The sequence below is a fragment of the Pholis gunnellus genome (assembly GCF_910591455.1).
Source record: "Pholis gunnellus genome assembly, chromosome: 16".
Lineage (NCBI taxonomy): Eukaryota > Metazoa > Chordata > Actinopteri > Perciformes > Pholidae > Pholis > Pholis gunnellus.
Window position 1 is genome coordinate 6,415,333 of NC_136543.1, and position 12,715 is coordinate 6,428,047.

At 39.5% G+C, this 12,715-nt stretch overlaps 2 protein-coding genes across 3 annotated transcripts in view; one reads left to right on the top strand and one right to left on the bottom strand.

Annotated features, from left to right (window-relative positions):
- Positions 1-4,148, top strand: part of ext1b (exostosin glycosyltransferase 1b) — a 106,473-nt gene extending 102,325 nt beyond the window's left edge. Inside the window, exon 11 of the mRNA XM_079176741.1 lies at positions 12-4,148. Coding sequence (XP_079032867.1) covers positions 12-152 — 141 coding nt within the window. The 3' untranslated portion in view covers positions 153-4,148. The remainder of the gene's footprint in view (positions 1-11) is intronic.
- A 5,638-nt stretch (positions 4,149-9,786) lies between these two features.
- med30 (mediator complex subunit 30) overlaps positions 9,787-12,715 on the bottom strand; it is a 34,912-nt gene continuing 31,983 nt past the window's right edge. Inside the window, exon 5 of one of the 2 annotated variants that reach the window (XM_079175749.1) lies at positions 9,787-10,549. In XM_079175749.1, the coding sequence (XP_079031875.1) occupies positions 10,457-10,549 (93 nt within the window). In that variant the 3' untranslated portion in view covers positions 9,787-10,456. Of the gene's footprint in view, positions 10,553-12,715 lie in introns of both variants that reach the window. The other variant, XM_079175748.1, reaches the window with a different exon arrangement.

Below are 12,715 nucleotides of genomic sequence, written 5' to 3' on the forward strand. Positions count from 1 at the left end.
ACTTTGCCCAGCGGCAAACCTGCATGAACAAGTTCGCCAGCTGGTTTGGCGCCATGCCGCTGGTCCACTCCCAGATGAGACTGGACCCCATCCTGTTCAAGGACCAGGTCTCCATTCTCCGCAAGAAATACAGGGACATCGAGAGGCTCTGACAGGACCGGCGCCCCCTCGGGGGAGACCCCACGCAGGGGGAGGCGCGCGAGAGAGACTGGAGGACTAGCAGTACTCCGGCGGGATGGACGGGGAGCGACACAGCTCTGTCTTCCACTCAGCACATTGCCAATGACCGCGGCGCCGCTGCTGCCAGGACTTGACGCGGTTTCGGGATGAATGGGAAACAAGCAGATGGCGTTTGGATATGAAAAATACAAACAAAAGCCGCAAACACAGGCCGACAAAAGAGGGGTACACAAACTGATGGACATGCCAAACAGTTGCTGTATGTTTTGCAAATGTGCAAACACACAGCACACACTACTGACGACGGGAACTCTTGGATAGAATATTTTTTTGTACAACGTGAACACACGGACGACATCGACTTTCCTGCTCTCTCGGCACACGTGCAGGACGGTAGGAGAGGGAAGGTGTCGGCGATCGCAAAACCTGGCAACCCCCGCCCCGTCATGAATCCTACTGGCTGCCCCTAGAACCCCCCCCCCCCCCCCCCCCCCCCCAGTCTGCATCAGGAACGTAATACCCGGACTACCAAAACCCCCTAAAGAACAGAACAGGAGACCCTGTTTCTTTAGTTGATTTGATTTCTGTACAAATCAGCTCTCTGGTGTCGCTGTCGACCGCTCGTCCTCTCTGAGAGGTTTAAAGTCAGAGCGTCAGCAGTTTAATATTTCCGTTCTCAAGGCAGAAGAGGTAAACAGTGTCCGATCTGTTATTATAGTGGCCTGACGAGGCTTTTATAGCGAAGCAGCCATTGTTTCTTGAAATTCAACACACATCCTTGAGCCTGAAAACATCCTCTCTTTCCTTTCCTCGGCTCCTTCCTTGATGTGCTGATACGGCTTCTATAATGGTCTATCTGCGTCCCTGTTATCACTAAGATGAGTTCGAAAAATATCTCGTTTCATATCCCATTTTCCTCTCATACTCGCCAAGGCAGTTGTACTTTTCTCATCTTTTTTTTATTTTCCCACTTACTTTCTTCATCTTTTATTTCGCCCTTTAAACACGCTGTACTTTCACTTGTGTGTGTGTGTATGTGTGTGTGTGTGTGTGTGTGTACATGTGTGCTACGTGTTGTGTGTACAGAGCCTTGAAAAGTTGGCTCATCCAACCGTAAGCTCAAGCGGAGTACATTTTCCCTCCGTTTGAATGAGCAAAATGAACATTTCTGGATGAAATGGAGCAGAACGTTGCATTCTAACCCAGTCTCGTTGTTTTTTTTGCCCATTTATTTCTTCCTGCGTGGCCCTGGAGCACTACCCTGGCAGGGAGGAAATGGAATGAAAGGTCTGTCCATAGCAGGTCTTTAGTGACCAGCGTCCAGCGTCATTTCACGGGAGTGCTTGTAGAGGGATTTCAGGTTCTGCCTTTTAGAATTTTTTTTTTAATTGCACATATCACGTTGCCTACATCAGTTTGAGATGCCGAGATGCTCCCGCGTTGAATTATTCTGGTCGTCTCTCCTGCCACAGTGATTTATTCTCTTTTCTGTGACATATCAGAGGACCTCAGAGCCATTAAGTTGACAAAAGGTTTTCTCCCCCATTTGTCAGGCAGAGATACGTTCGGGCTTCAATTAGGTAACTCTATTTCATTCGGAGGGCTGTTTTATTCCCAGGAGACCAGCTGTTGATGGGACACTAACATTATGGACCATTGTATTGTGGAAGCAGTGACCCACAAACATGACCTCCTAGCTAATGCTGTCCTTTGGAGGACAGCTCGCCCTCCCCTGATTGTCCGTCACTCAAAGCGGCTGCTCCACATCGTATCCACTTCAACCCGCCTGACATTTAGCACCTTATATTACCTTATTGGTATTGGACAACCAGATCGAAAATGCTGAAATTACAGGCTATCTCAAACTTGAATTAATCATTTCTAAGAGACGGGCTGTGTGGAGCTGTTTTCTCGCCGTCATCGGGTCGGCATGCTGCCGAGAGCACAGGCAGTTCCCTCTCACACTTAGTTTGCAGACACTTAAAAGAAGCAGCATGCTTTTAGTGGCCTTTCTGTCGAGCAGGCATTCAGCACAATGTCTCAGCCAAAGCTGTTCAGTGTGTGTGTGTGTGTGTGTGTGTGTGTGTTGGTTGATCACTGTCTTTGTCAATTGTCAGTGTCGCATATTCATTTACGGTTTTAGTTTACATTTTTTTTTCATTGATTTCTTCTCATTTTGTTCTACAAATAGTTAATATAAAATGCATCGCAAAGCCTTTTCAGTGTCAACAGAGGTGCGGTCCACGCTTTTGAAGTGTCATATCCAAACGCTGCCAATGCAACGCCGTTCTGTTTCATCATGTATCAAACACAGCAGGACTATCAAGTGTGTCTGTTTGTTTCCTCACGCCGTTGCTTTAAATATCATGCTTGTATTTACGTTCTGGGACTTCAAGTTTGGAGTGTTGTTCGTTTTGCCGGGAGAGATTTATGATCTGTTTAAAGCAGAGTCACAACACCGCAAATGTTCACTCATCAACTGTATGTGATTCTGGCAAAGACACGCTCCTCCCTCGGTCTGCATCTGGTCCCCGTTTCATCTTCAGAGAACCATATTGTTTCAATCCATATCAAGCCTTTTATGTCTGAGCGTTTGAATCACTGCGTGTGGGTCATCTCAAGAGAACCACGTCCCCCAGCTTTGCAGACATTTCATAAAAAAAAACCACCCATTTCAAATCCCTGCGGCTCTCAGCACTGTACATAGGCATATATTTATTTTTTGAGAAAAAAAAAGAAACAAAGACAGTGTACGAGACGACGCGGCGAGAACATAAGTCTGATCCTGCATCGCTGAGGGGAGGTAATGGTATTTATTCAGTTTATTTTCTACTCGCTGTGCACATTAATCCACAAAGATGCCGATATAACAGCTCATGTTATGTTTCACCACTCTGCATTGGTTTTCCAGGGGAAAAAACACATCACGCTCCCCCCCCCCCCCCCCCCCCCCCCCCCCCCACGAGAGATGCAACATTTTCACAGTCATAAAGTTGAGTTTTAACTCTAAAAGATTGCATACACCAGTGATCTAGAATTGGATTGGGATGCACAATCTCGGCTCTCCGCGGGAGTCAAATTGCAAAGTCCCAATAAAGACTACGCCAACTGACACACGGAAAATAATAAGCAGATGGGTCCTCTGAACCAGATGGAAACATTTTCAGCTTCAGCTGTAACATCTCTCCCCTCCACATGCATTACAATAATGGGTCTGAGGCTGTGACACAGTTGTGTTTAAATTGCCTCTTTCAAAAGCGTGGTTTCAGGTCAGATAACTTGGCAAGAGAAACTCGCTGCACAGTACGTCATCGAGTCCAGAACTCAAGAGCGCGATTGATGTGATTTGGGCCACCAGGAAAACCTCTGCATCCGCTTATAAACGCCTGTCACGTCCGCCATTTGATGAGGGGTAACATTATGCAAGTTATCATTGTGTGCTTCGAAACAGATGGAAGAAGGTTTACCCAAAATGTGCCAGTCAGTTTGGTGTTTATAGTGTGTGTGTGCTGGAAAACTAGTCTGTTCTTGATTTGTGCCTTTTTATCAACATGTGAGTTCATTGACATGCCGAGCACTGTCTGTCCTAGACTTGTTAATCCCAGTAGACGGGCAGGAATAGCCCCGTAAGCAGGGCCCCCGAACAGCCCTGCCTTTCATACACTGGATGAGTCACCGCTTCCATTTCTCCGTATTATAACGCCCCGCTTTCATCAATTGTGTTTGGACACGGTTGCTTAGGCAACAACGTATGACCACTTCCTGTTTGGGATTATTTATCAGTGAATCGGCCGCATCACTTTACCAATCAGCAGCAATGTCTGTTGATCTGTAAGGACTCGGCCAAAGCCCAGCTGTCCTGATGCCTTCTCCTCCCACCTACCTTGTAATTAACAGAAGACTTTTATAGAGGTCACAAATGAAATAGATAAATGCCAATTTTGTAAGAATGATTTATAAAAAAATAAATAAACTCATATTTGATGATAACTGCATCGCCTTGTCCCATTTTTTTTTTATAGACTGTGTTTCAATGTTTCCATTTTAAAGACCTTGTGGCATAAAAAAAATGTCAAACTACAGTATGTCAGAAAAATGTCATATTATAGCCATAAGTCAGTGTAATATGCCTTAAGATGTTGATTCCTTTTTTCCACCAAACCTGCATTCTGCAAAGACCCGCCCTACTGTGTCTCTGATGGGCTAGTACTAGTTAAGTTTATTGTTGATGACAACTGTTTTTAAGAAGGTTCTGACATATACCTCGGGCCTCCTGCAAGAACATTCTCTAGTCCTTATCTTAACTTTCTCTTACTCTTTTACACGAGTAAGCCACGTCTGATTTAGCAAACACACCTGACATCCCGCGGAAATGCGATGATTGCCACCTGTGCGGAAATGAGCCACAATTATACAACATTAAGGCCACATAGTATAGCGTGTCGAAAAAAGTCATAGTAGAGCATGTCGAAAAAAGTCATAGTATAGCATGTCGAAAAAAGTCATAGTATAGTATGTTAAAAAAAGTCATAGTATAGCATGTCGAAAAAAGTCATAGTATAGCATGTTGAAAAAAGTCATAGTATAGCATGTTGAAAAAAGTCATAAAAAAGTCATAGTATAGCATGTCGAAAAAAGTCATAAAAAAGTCATAGTATAGCATGTCGAAAAAAGTCATAGTATAGCATGTCGAAAAAGTCATAGTATAGCATGTTGAAAAAAGTCATAGTATAGCATGTCGAAAAAAGTCATAGTATAGCATGTTGAAAAAAGTCATAGTATAGCATGTTGAAAAAAGTCATAAAAAAGTCATAGTATAGCATGTCGAAAAAAGTCATAGTATAGCATGTCGAAAAAAGTCATAGTATAGCATGTTGAAAAAAGTCATAGTATAGCATGTTGAAAAAAGTCATAAAAAAGTCATAGTATAGCATGTCGAAAAAAGTCATAAAAAAGTCATAGTATAGCATGTCGAAAAAAGTCATAGTATAGTATGTTGAAAAAAGTCATAGTATAGCATGTTGAAAAAAATCATAGTATAGCATGTCGAAAAAAGTCATAAAAAAGTCATAGTATAGCATGTCGAAAAAAGTCATAGTATAGCATGTCGAAAAAAGTCATAGTATAGCATGTCGAAAAAAGTCATAGTAGAGCATGTCGAAAAAAGTCATAGTATAGCATGTCGAAAAAAGTCATAGTATAGTATGTTAAAAAAAGTCATAGTATAGCATGTCGAAAAAAGTCATAGTATAGCATGTTGAAAAAAGTCATAGTATAGCATGTTGAAAAAAGTCATAAAAAAGTCATAGTATAGCATGTCGAAAAAAGTCATAAAAAAGTCATAGTATAGCATGTCGAAAAAAGTCATAGTATAGCATGTCGAAAAAGTCATAGTATAGCATGTTGAAAAAAGTCATAGTATAGCATGTCGAAAAAAGTCATAGTATAGCATGTTGAAAAAAGTCATAGTATAGCATGTTGAAAAAAGTCATAAAAAAGTCATAGTATAGCATGTCGAAAAAAGTCATAGTATAGCATGTCGAAAAAAGTCATAGTATAGCATGTTGAAAAAAGTCATAGTATAGCATGTTGAAAAAAGTCATAGTATAGCATGTCGAAAAAAGTCATAAAAAAGTCATAGTATAGCATGTCGAAAAAAGTCATAGTATAGTATGTTGAAAAAAGTCATAGTATAGCATGTTGAAAAAAATCATAGTATAGCATGTCGAAAAAAGTCATAAAAAAGTCATAGTATAGCATGTCGAAAAAAGTCATAGTATAGCATGTCGAAAAAAGTCATAGTATAGCATGTTGAAAAAAGTCATAGTATAGCATGTCGAAAAAAGTCATAGTATAGCATGTCGAAAAAAGTCATAGTATAGCATGTTGAAAAAAGTCATAGTATAGCATGTCGAAAAAAGTCATAGTATAGCATGTTGAAAAAAGTCATAAAAAAGTCATAGTATAGCATGTCGAAAAAAGTCAGAAACAAGTCATAGTATAGCATGTCGAAAAAAGTCATAGTATAGCATGTCGAAAAAAGTCATAGTATAGCATGTTGAAAAAAGTCATAGTATAGCATGTTGAAAAAAGTCATAAAAAAGTCATAGTATAGCATGTCGAAAAAAGTCATAAAAAAGTCATAGTATAGCATGTTGAAAAAAGTCATAAAAAAGTCATAGTATAGCATGTTGAAAAAAGTCATAGTATAGCATGTTGAAAAAAGTCATAAAAAAGTCATAGTATAGCATGTTGAAAAAAGTCATAAAAAAGTCATAGTATAGCATGTTGAAAAAAGTCATAGTATAGCATGTTGAAAAAAGTCATAAAAAAGTCATAGTATAGCATGTTGAAAAAAGTCATAAAAAAGTCATAGTATAGCATGTTGAAAAAAGTCATAAAAAAGTCATAGTATAGCATGTCGAAAAAAGTCATAAAAAAGTCATAGTATAGCATGTCGAAAAAAGTCATAGTATAGTATGTTGAAAAAAGTCATAGTATTGCATGTCGAAAAAAGTCATAGTATAGCATGTTGAAAAAAGTCATAGTATAGCATGTTGAAAAAAGTCATAGTATAGCATGTTGAAAAGTCATAAAAAAGTCATAGTATAGCATGTCGAAAAAAGTCATAAAAAAGTCATAGTATAGCATGTCGAAAAAAGTCATAGTATAGCATGTTGAAAAAAGTCATAGTATAGCATGTTGAAAAAAGTCATAAAAAAGTCATAGTATAGCATGTCGCAAAAAGTCATAGTATAGCATGTCGCAAAAAGTCATAGTATAGTATGTTGAAAAAAGTCATAGTATAGCATGTTGAAAAAAGTCATAGTATAGCATGTTGAAAAAAGTCATAAAAAAGTCATAGTATAGCATGTCGAAAAAAGTCATAGTATAGTATGTTGAAAAAAGTCATAGTATAGCATGTTGAAAAAAGTCATAGTATAGCATGTTGAAAAAAGTCATAAAAAAGTCATAGTATAGCATGTCGCAAAAAGTCATAAAAAAGTCATAGTATAGCATGTCGCAAAAAGTCATAGTATAGCATGTCGAAAAAAGTCATAGTATAGCATGTCGAAAAAAGTCATAGTGTAGCATATCGGAAAAAGTCAAAGTCATAGTATAGCGTGTCGAAAAAAGTCGTAGTATAGCATGTCGAAAAAAGTCATAGTATAGCATGTCGAAAAAAGTCATAGTGTAGCATATCGGTCAAAGTCATAGTATAGCGTGTCGAAAAAAGTCGTAGTATAGCATGTCGAAAAAAGTCATAGTGTAGCATATCGGTCAAAGTCATAGTATAGCGTGTCGAAAAAAGTCATAGTATAGCATGTCGAAAAAAGTCATAGTGTAGCATATCGGTCAAAGTCATAGTATAGCGTGTCGAAAAAAGTCGTAGTATAGCATGTCGAAAAAAGTCATAGTATAGCATGTCGAAAAAAGTCATAGTGTAGCATATCGGTCAAAGTCATAGTATAGCGTGTCGAAAAAAGTCATAGTATAGCATGTCGAAAAAAGTCATAGTGTAGCATATCGGTCAAAGTCATAGTATAGCGTGTCGAAAAAAGTCGTAGTATAGCATGTCGAAAACTCACAAAAAAGGTCATAGTATATAGTATGTTGAAAAGTCATAAAATAGTATAGTATGTCGAACAAATTCATAAATGATATGTAGTTTGTCCAAAAAAGTCATAGTATAGCATATCAAGTAAGCCATATCATAGCATTGTATTTAAAAAAAACAATTGCACACAAGCTTCTGTCCAACAGCACCTGTTTGCGCCCCACGTCACTCCACCCAGCAGTCGGGAAACCAGACACAGCATTAAAAAAGAAGCTGCAGCATTTATACTTAATCTCTCTTCTGCTCTGATGGTTCTCTCATCCACTTACACCGCATTCACAGTCACGCTCAATTTTCACTATTTTAATTGGCATGAGTGAAACTAAGAAAAGATTATTAAAAAGAAAAAGGTACAATTTAAAACATCAAGAAAATAGCATTTATTGCTTCAATTGACTATACACTATCAACACTGATTGGACCTTCACATAAAATGTCAGAATTGTCCCATTAGGCGCCTTAATTGTCACTAATTTGATTCATCATCTTCCATCTTATCAATAAATCACGGCTGTATGTGGATGCGGCTTTAAGTGCATTTAACAGCTTTTAGGACCTAATGATTTAGAGAAGGGCTATTTAAGAGTTTGTATTGGGAAGTTGATTTCACAAAAGAAAAAAAATAGTTTGCTTAGTTTATAATGAAATACATAAACTGTTATTACTGCTCTTTATGGATTTATTTTGATGACATTGAAATGATTACATTATGAGCATGTGCAACTTTTTGTGATCTCACAGACAGCCTGGGTTTGGTCTCTCTCAGGTCCTATTGGAAAAGTTATATCAGACTACACTGGAAAGAAAATGAAGGATCAGGTTTGCACAAATCACAAATCTTCCTGCCAGCTTCTCCTAAATGTCATTCCTCCACTGACATTAACCTCACAGACCAGGATGCCATGCAGTCGTTACTAAGTCCCACCAAAATACAAAGTGTCACCATCTGCCTCCTCAGACACCAGATATGCTGACAGCAGCGCACATTGTAAACATCAGAGTGTAAAGAGCACATTTTTGTGTGCATAGACAGGCGCTAAACCGCTGACCTCTGCCGTATGAGAACACACTCCGTTTCTACAGTCATAATGCTGCACTGCCCTCGGGGATCTAATAGCCCCGCCCCTTTATTAGACCACTGAGGAGTGGTTTATTAGTCACTACTGCATTGATTTTTTTTTTACACAGCTGAAAGCCATCTCGCTGCTCCTATGCTGCATCTGTCCTTCTGCTTCTCCCCGAGGACGATACCCTCATAACACGTCTCAGATATGACCCTGGCTATGCTCTGAATTATTAAACGCTAAACATATCAAGACACTGATATTCTCATGCATATCTGAGACCTCACAGTGGTGCCATACCAGTGCACATGTACCTAGAATGATGTCCTTTGCGAATCCTTCTCTCTCTCTTACTCCATCTGTCCTTTCTTTCTATAAAGTGTGTGTTAACATTTTAGTATTTTTACAGAGACCAAAAGCTCCCTGAGCTGAATTAGTTGACCTCCTATCAAAACTGGCCAGTATCTATCAAGCATCTGAAAGCAAGAAATCAGAAGGGACATTTTTTTATTTAATAGTTAAATCATGAATGTATTCGTTTGAACAACAGATGGCCGAGCCATATTGTGGAGTTTTGATTATTCTGTTCCCACAAGAGCTCGACGGATAAATCTGTCGCTGATTGACACATCAGGAGATTTGAGCTTATCTCTGATATATCGGTACAAACGACATGTTTGCTGATAACTAACAAGAAAAACACAATATAAAAATGGAAGTAGGTTTGAGGTTTGATGTCGCCGTTACATTATTTGTCTAAAGGTCGGAGAATCCATCTCAACATTGTTTGTTTATGTTTAAGTTACGATCGGCCGGTAGATAGCTATAATTGTTATAATATAGATTCCTAAGTGATTCTGAAATGCTCAATAAATACGGACGGAATTAACAACAGACACCAATAAACAAACACAACAGCACAAAGCGCGTCAACTTTTTAAAAAAATCACAGCAAAATGTACAGCTCAGCAGAATCCTTAACAAGGCATCGTATTGAAATGTCAAGTCCAATCAGAGCACAGATGAGTTTACGTATTACATCAAATTAAAAAAAGCAGACGAATATAGCAAGAATAAGACTCATTTTCTTATTGAAGTGTTTAGGGGGTCATAGAAAAGCTTTCTCAATTTAGGGCTTCGAACAATTCCAAAACTAAGAAGTCGGTTGGATTTTAGGATTAAATAGAATATATCAACGTGTCCCTACAGGCATAAACCCTCTATTGAACGAGCACCTACTAATAGATAAATCATAATACATCAACTCTTCAGATTACATCAATCTTAATGTTGATTGAAATGCAGAATATCGAGGTAGACAGAATATTTCCTGCCATCGGCCACACTGATGTCCCCTGCCCCCCTCCCTCGTCGTCATGTTTCTCCTCTCGCTTCTCATCTATTGTTTCATGTCTTCTGGAAACGGGTTGATATTGCCAATGTCCCAATTTCTTCTTTAAAGTGCAGCCTCAACCAGCCTGTGGTACCCTGTCACACGTCCAGTTAATGACCAAATCTTCCTGTCCTTTATTTATAGTAAGTGTGTGTGTGTGTGTGTGTGTGGTATATGAATGGGTATTCGAGGCTGTGTGGCTCAGCTCCTGACGGCCAGCATGGAGTTGATTTCCCAGATGAGGTTGCGGAGTTGGTCCATGATCTGCTTTAACTGCTGGTTCTTCTGCTTCAGCTTCTGCAGGAAAAATGACAAAAAGAGAAATAGACGACATATTTAGATGAAAAAAAAAACCCAACACACCCAAATATAAAAGTCAGAGTGCTTTCTTGTCTGCTTACGACGATAAAACTACAGGTTACAAAAGACCAAAAGGTCAAACATACGACGAGGCAATTACTGTTCAGCAGATTTGAGCTGCTACACTGTACTTCTGAACAAGTGTTTCCCATCAGCTCTACTTTAGCATCATGCTATCAACACATCCAAACCCATTTTACGTCCTTGTAAAATAGAATGTATTTAACATATTACTGAGAAAAACAGGACCCAGGTGTAATCTCGTTCCTAATGACGGTTGCTGTTTTGCTGCTGTAATGGGACTATTAACAGGGAGGGTTTTCCCAGCAGGACATCCTGTGAGAAGCACATTTTAAGATTCTGTTTCCCATCTTCAAATGTACCATTAGTCCAAGTTAACCTGGAAACTAAACCAAAGAAAAACATAGAGATAGTTTAATGTTACGTCAGGGTTGTGGCACTGTTTTAAGGTTTTTAGGTTTGACATAAAACATCTGTACTTTGATCTAAATGCTAGCGTCAGCATTCTGACTTGTGCACAATGACGATGCTAGCATGCAGATGTTTTGCAGGTATGATGTTTGCCGTCTTCACCTTCTTAGTTTAGCATGTTAGCATGCAAACCTTTGCTGATTAGCATTACAATCAGAGTACAGCTAAGAACCAATGGTGATTAGTTTTGCAGGTACTTGCTGGTGATGCCAGATGAAAAATCACAGAATCACCAAAGTAATTGGGATTATTAGTCTGGAAACCACAAATGTCTAAAGTTTGATGGCAATCCATCAAACAGTAAAAATACACATCAAATAACAGCTGCCTTATCCTTCGGTTTGTACAGTATGGGGTAAAGATGAATAGAAGCCACATATTGTATTTCTTTGTCCAACATACAACAGACAAAGTTGTCCCACCTGCCTATTGATCTCTCCCCAAATACGGAGTACTTCAGTTGTCTTCATCAATCCTAGCCTCTCCTAATCGCTAAACTAACACATCTGGCCCGTGTCTGGGTTGCACAGGTACATCACAGAGGAGCAAACACCCCAATCTCCCCGTCAGTCACTGGGGGCTTTGTCCGCTGATTACCTCTGAATACGCAACCACGATCTCTAAGTCAACAGCTGCCGTGGACTCAAGTACCTCGTTGCCTGAGATGGGGTTTCTTTTTGTTTTCACAAACAGGAGCTGCTGCTGGAGAGTCAGAATAAAAACAGGTACAGCTGCCAAAATGCGCGCTGCCTTTGAACGAGTAACTCGGGCAAAACATACATCTGAAGGTTCGGGCAAATGCAGCAACGGCAGTACATCACGGCTACTTACTCAGCTGCTTTTCTTCTGATGGATCGCCGGAGAGAGAGAGAGATCACTCAGGAGCTACTGTATCTGCAGTGCAGTGGAATCTATTAAGATTAAATCCATCTCGCTCTCTCTGTAACACTCCTTTAGCCATGACTAATTACCAAGCCATTTTTGCAGCGCAGATAACACCTTGAGCAATCGATTTCACACCGCTCTCTTAATATCAACTGTTTAGCTGATTGTCCTTGAAGATATTCCAGAGTGGAACATTTGGAGGCCTTCCAGTCTTTCTCTCTCTGGGGGGCTCTCACTGCCCCCCCCCCCATCTCTGACTTTCACTTTCACTTTAATTCCCAGTGTGTGTGTGTGTGTGTGTGCATTACATGGGATATGCTTCATTACCCTGACAAGCAAGTTCTTGAAATAACTCGGCCATTTACTCTGACTGAAATTACAAAGGCTTGTAGTATCGTCTCATTAATACAAACACTTTTTAAACAATTATACAACACTTTTTTTAAACAGCAAGAGAAGAAAAAAGTCTTACATGAAGCTTTAAAAAAAAAAAAAGAGCATTTTTTAAGCCATAACTGGCAGATTTGGCTTCAAAGACTAAATGTGCTACTTGTGAATGCAGCTTCTTCCACGGAAATTCACTCTCGGCTTTTCTTTGAAACCAGACAAGTAATTCCACATTTTTCACAGTGGGAATAAGACTATGGAGGCAGCGAAGCCTTCACGGCACGTTCCATCATAAAAGGCTCGCTGGCATATCTTGATAAATGAATAAAAAAAAAA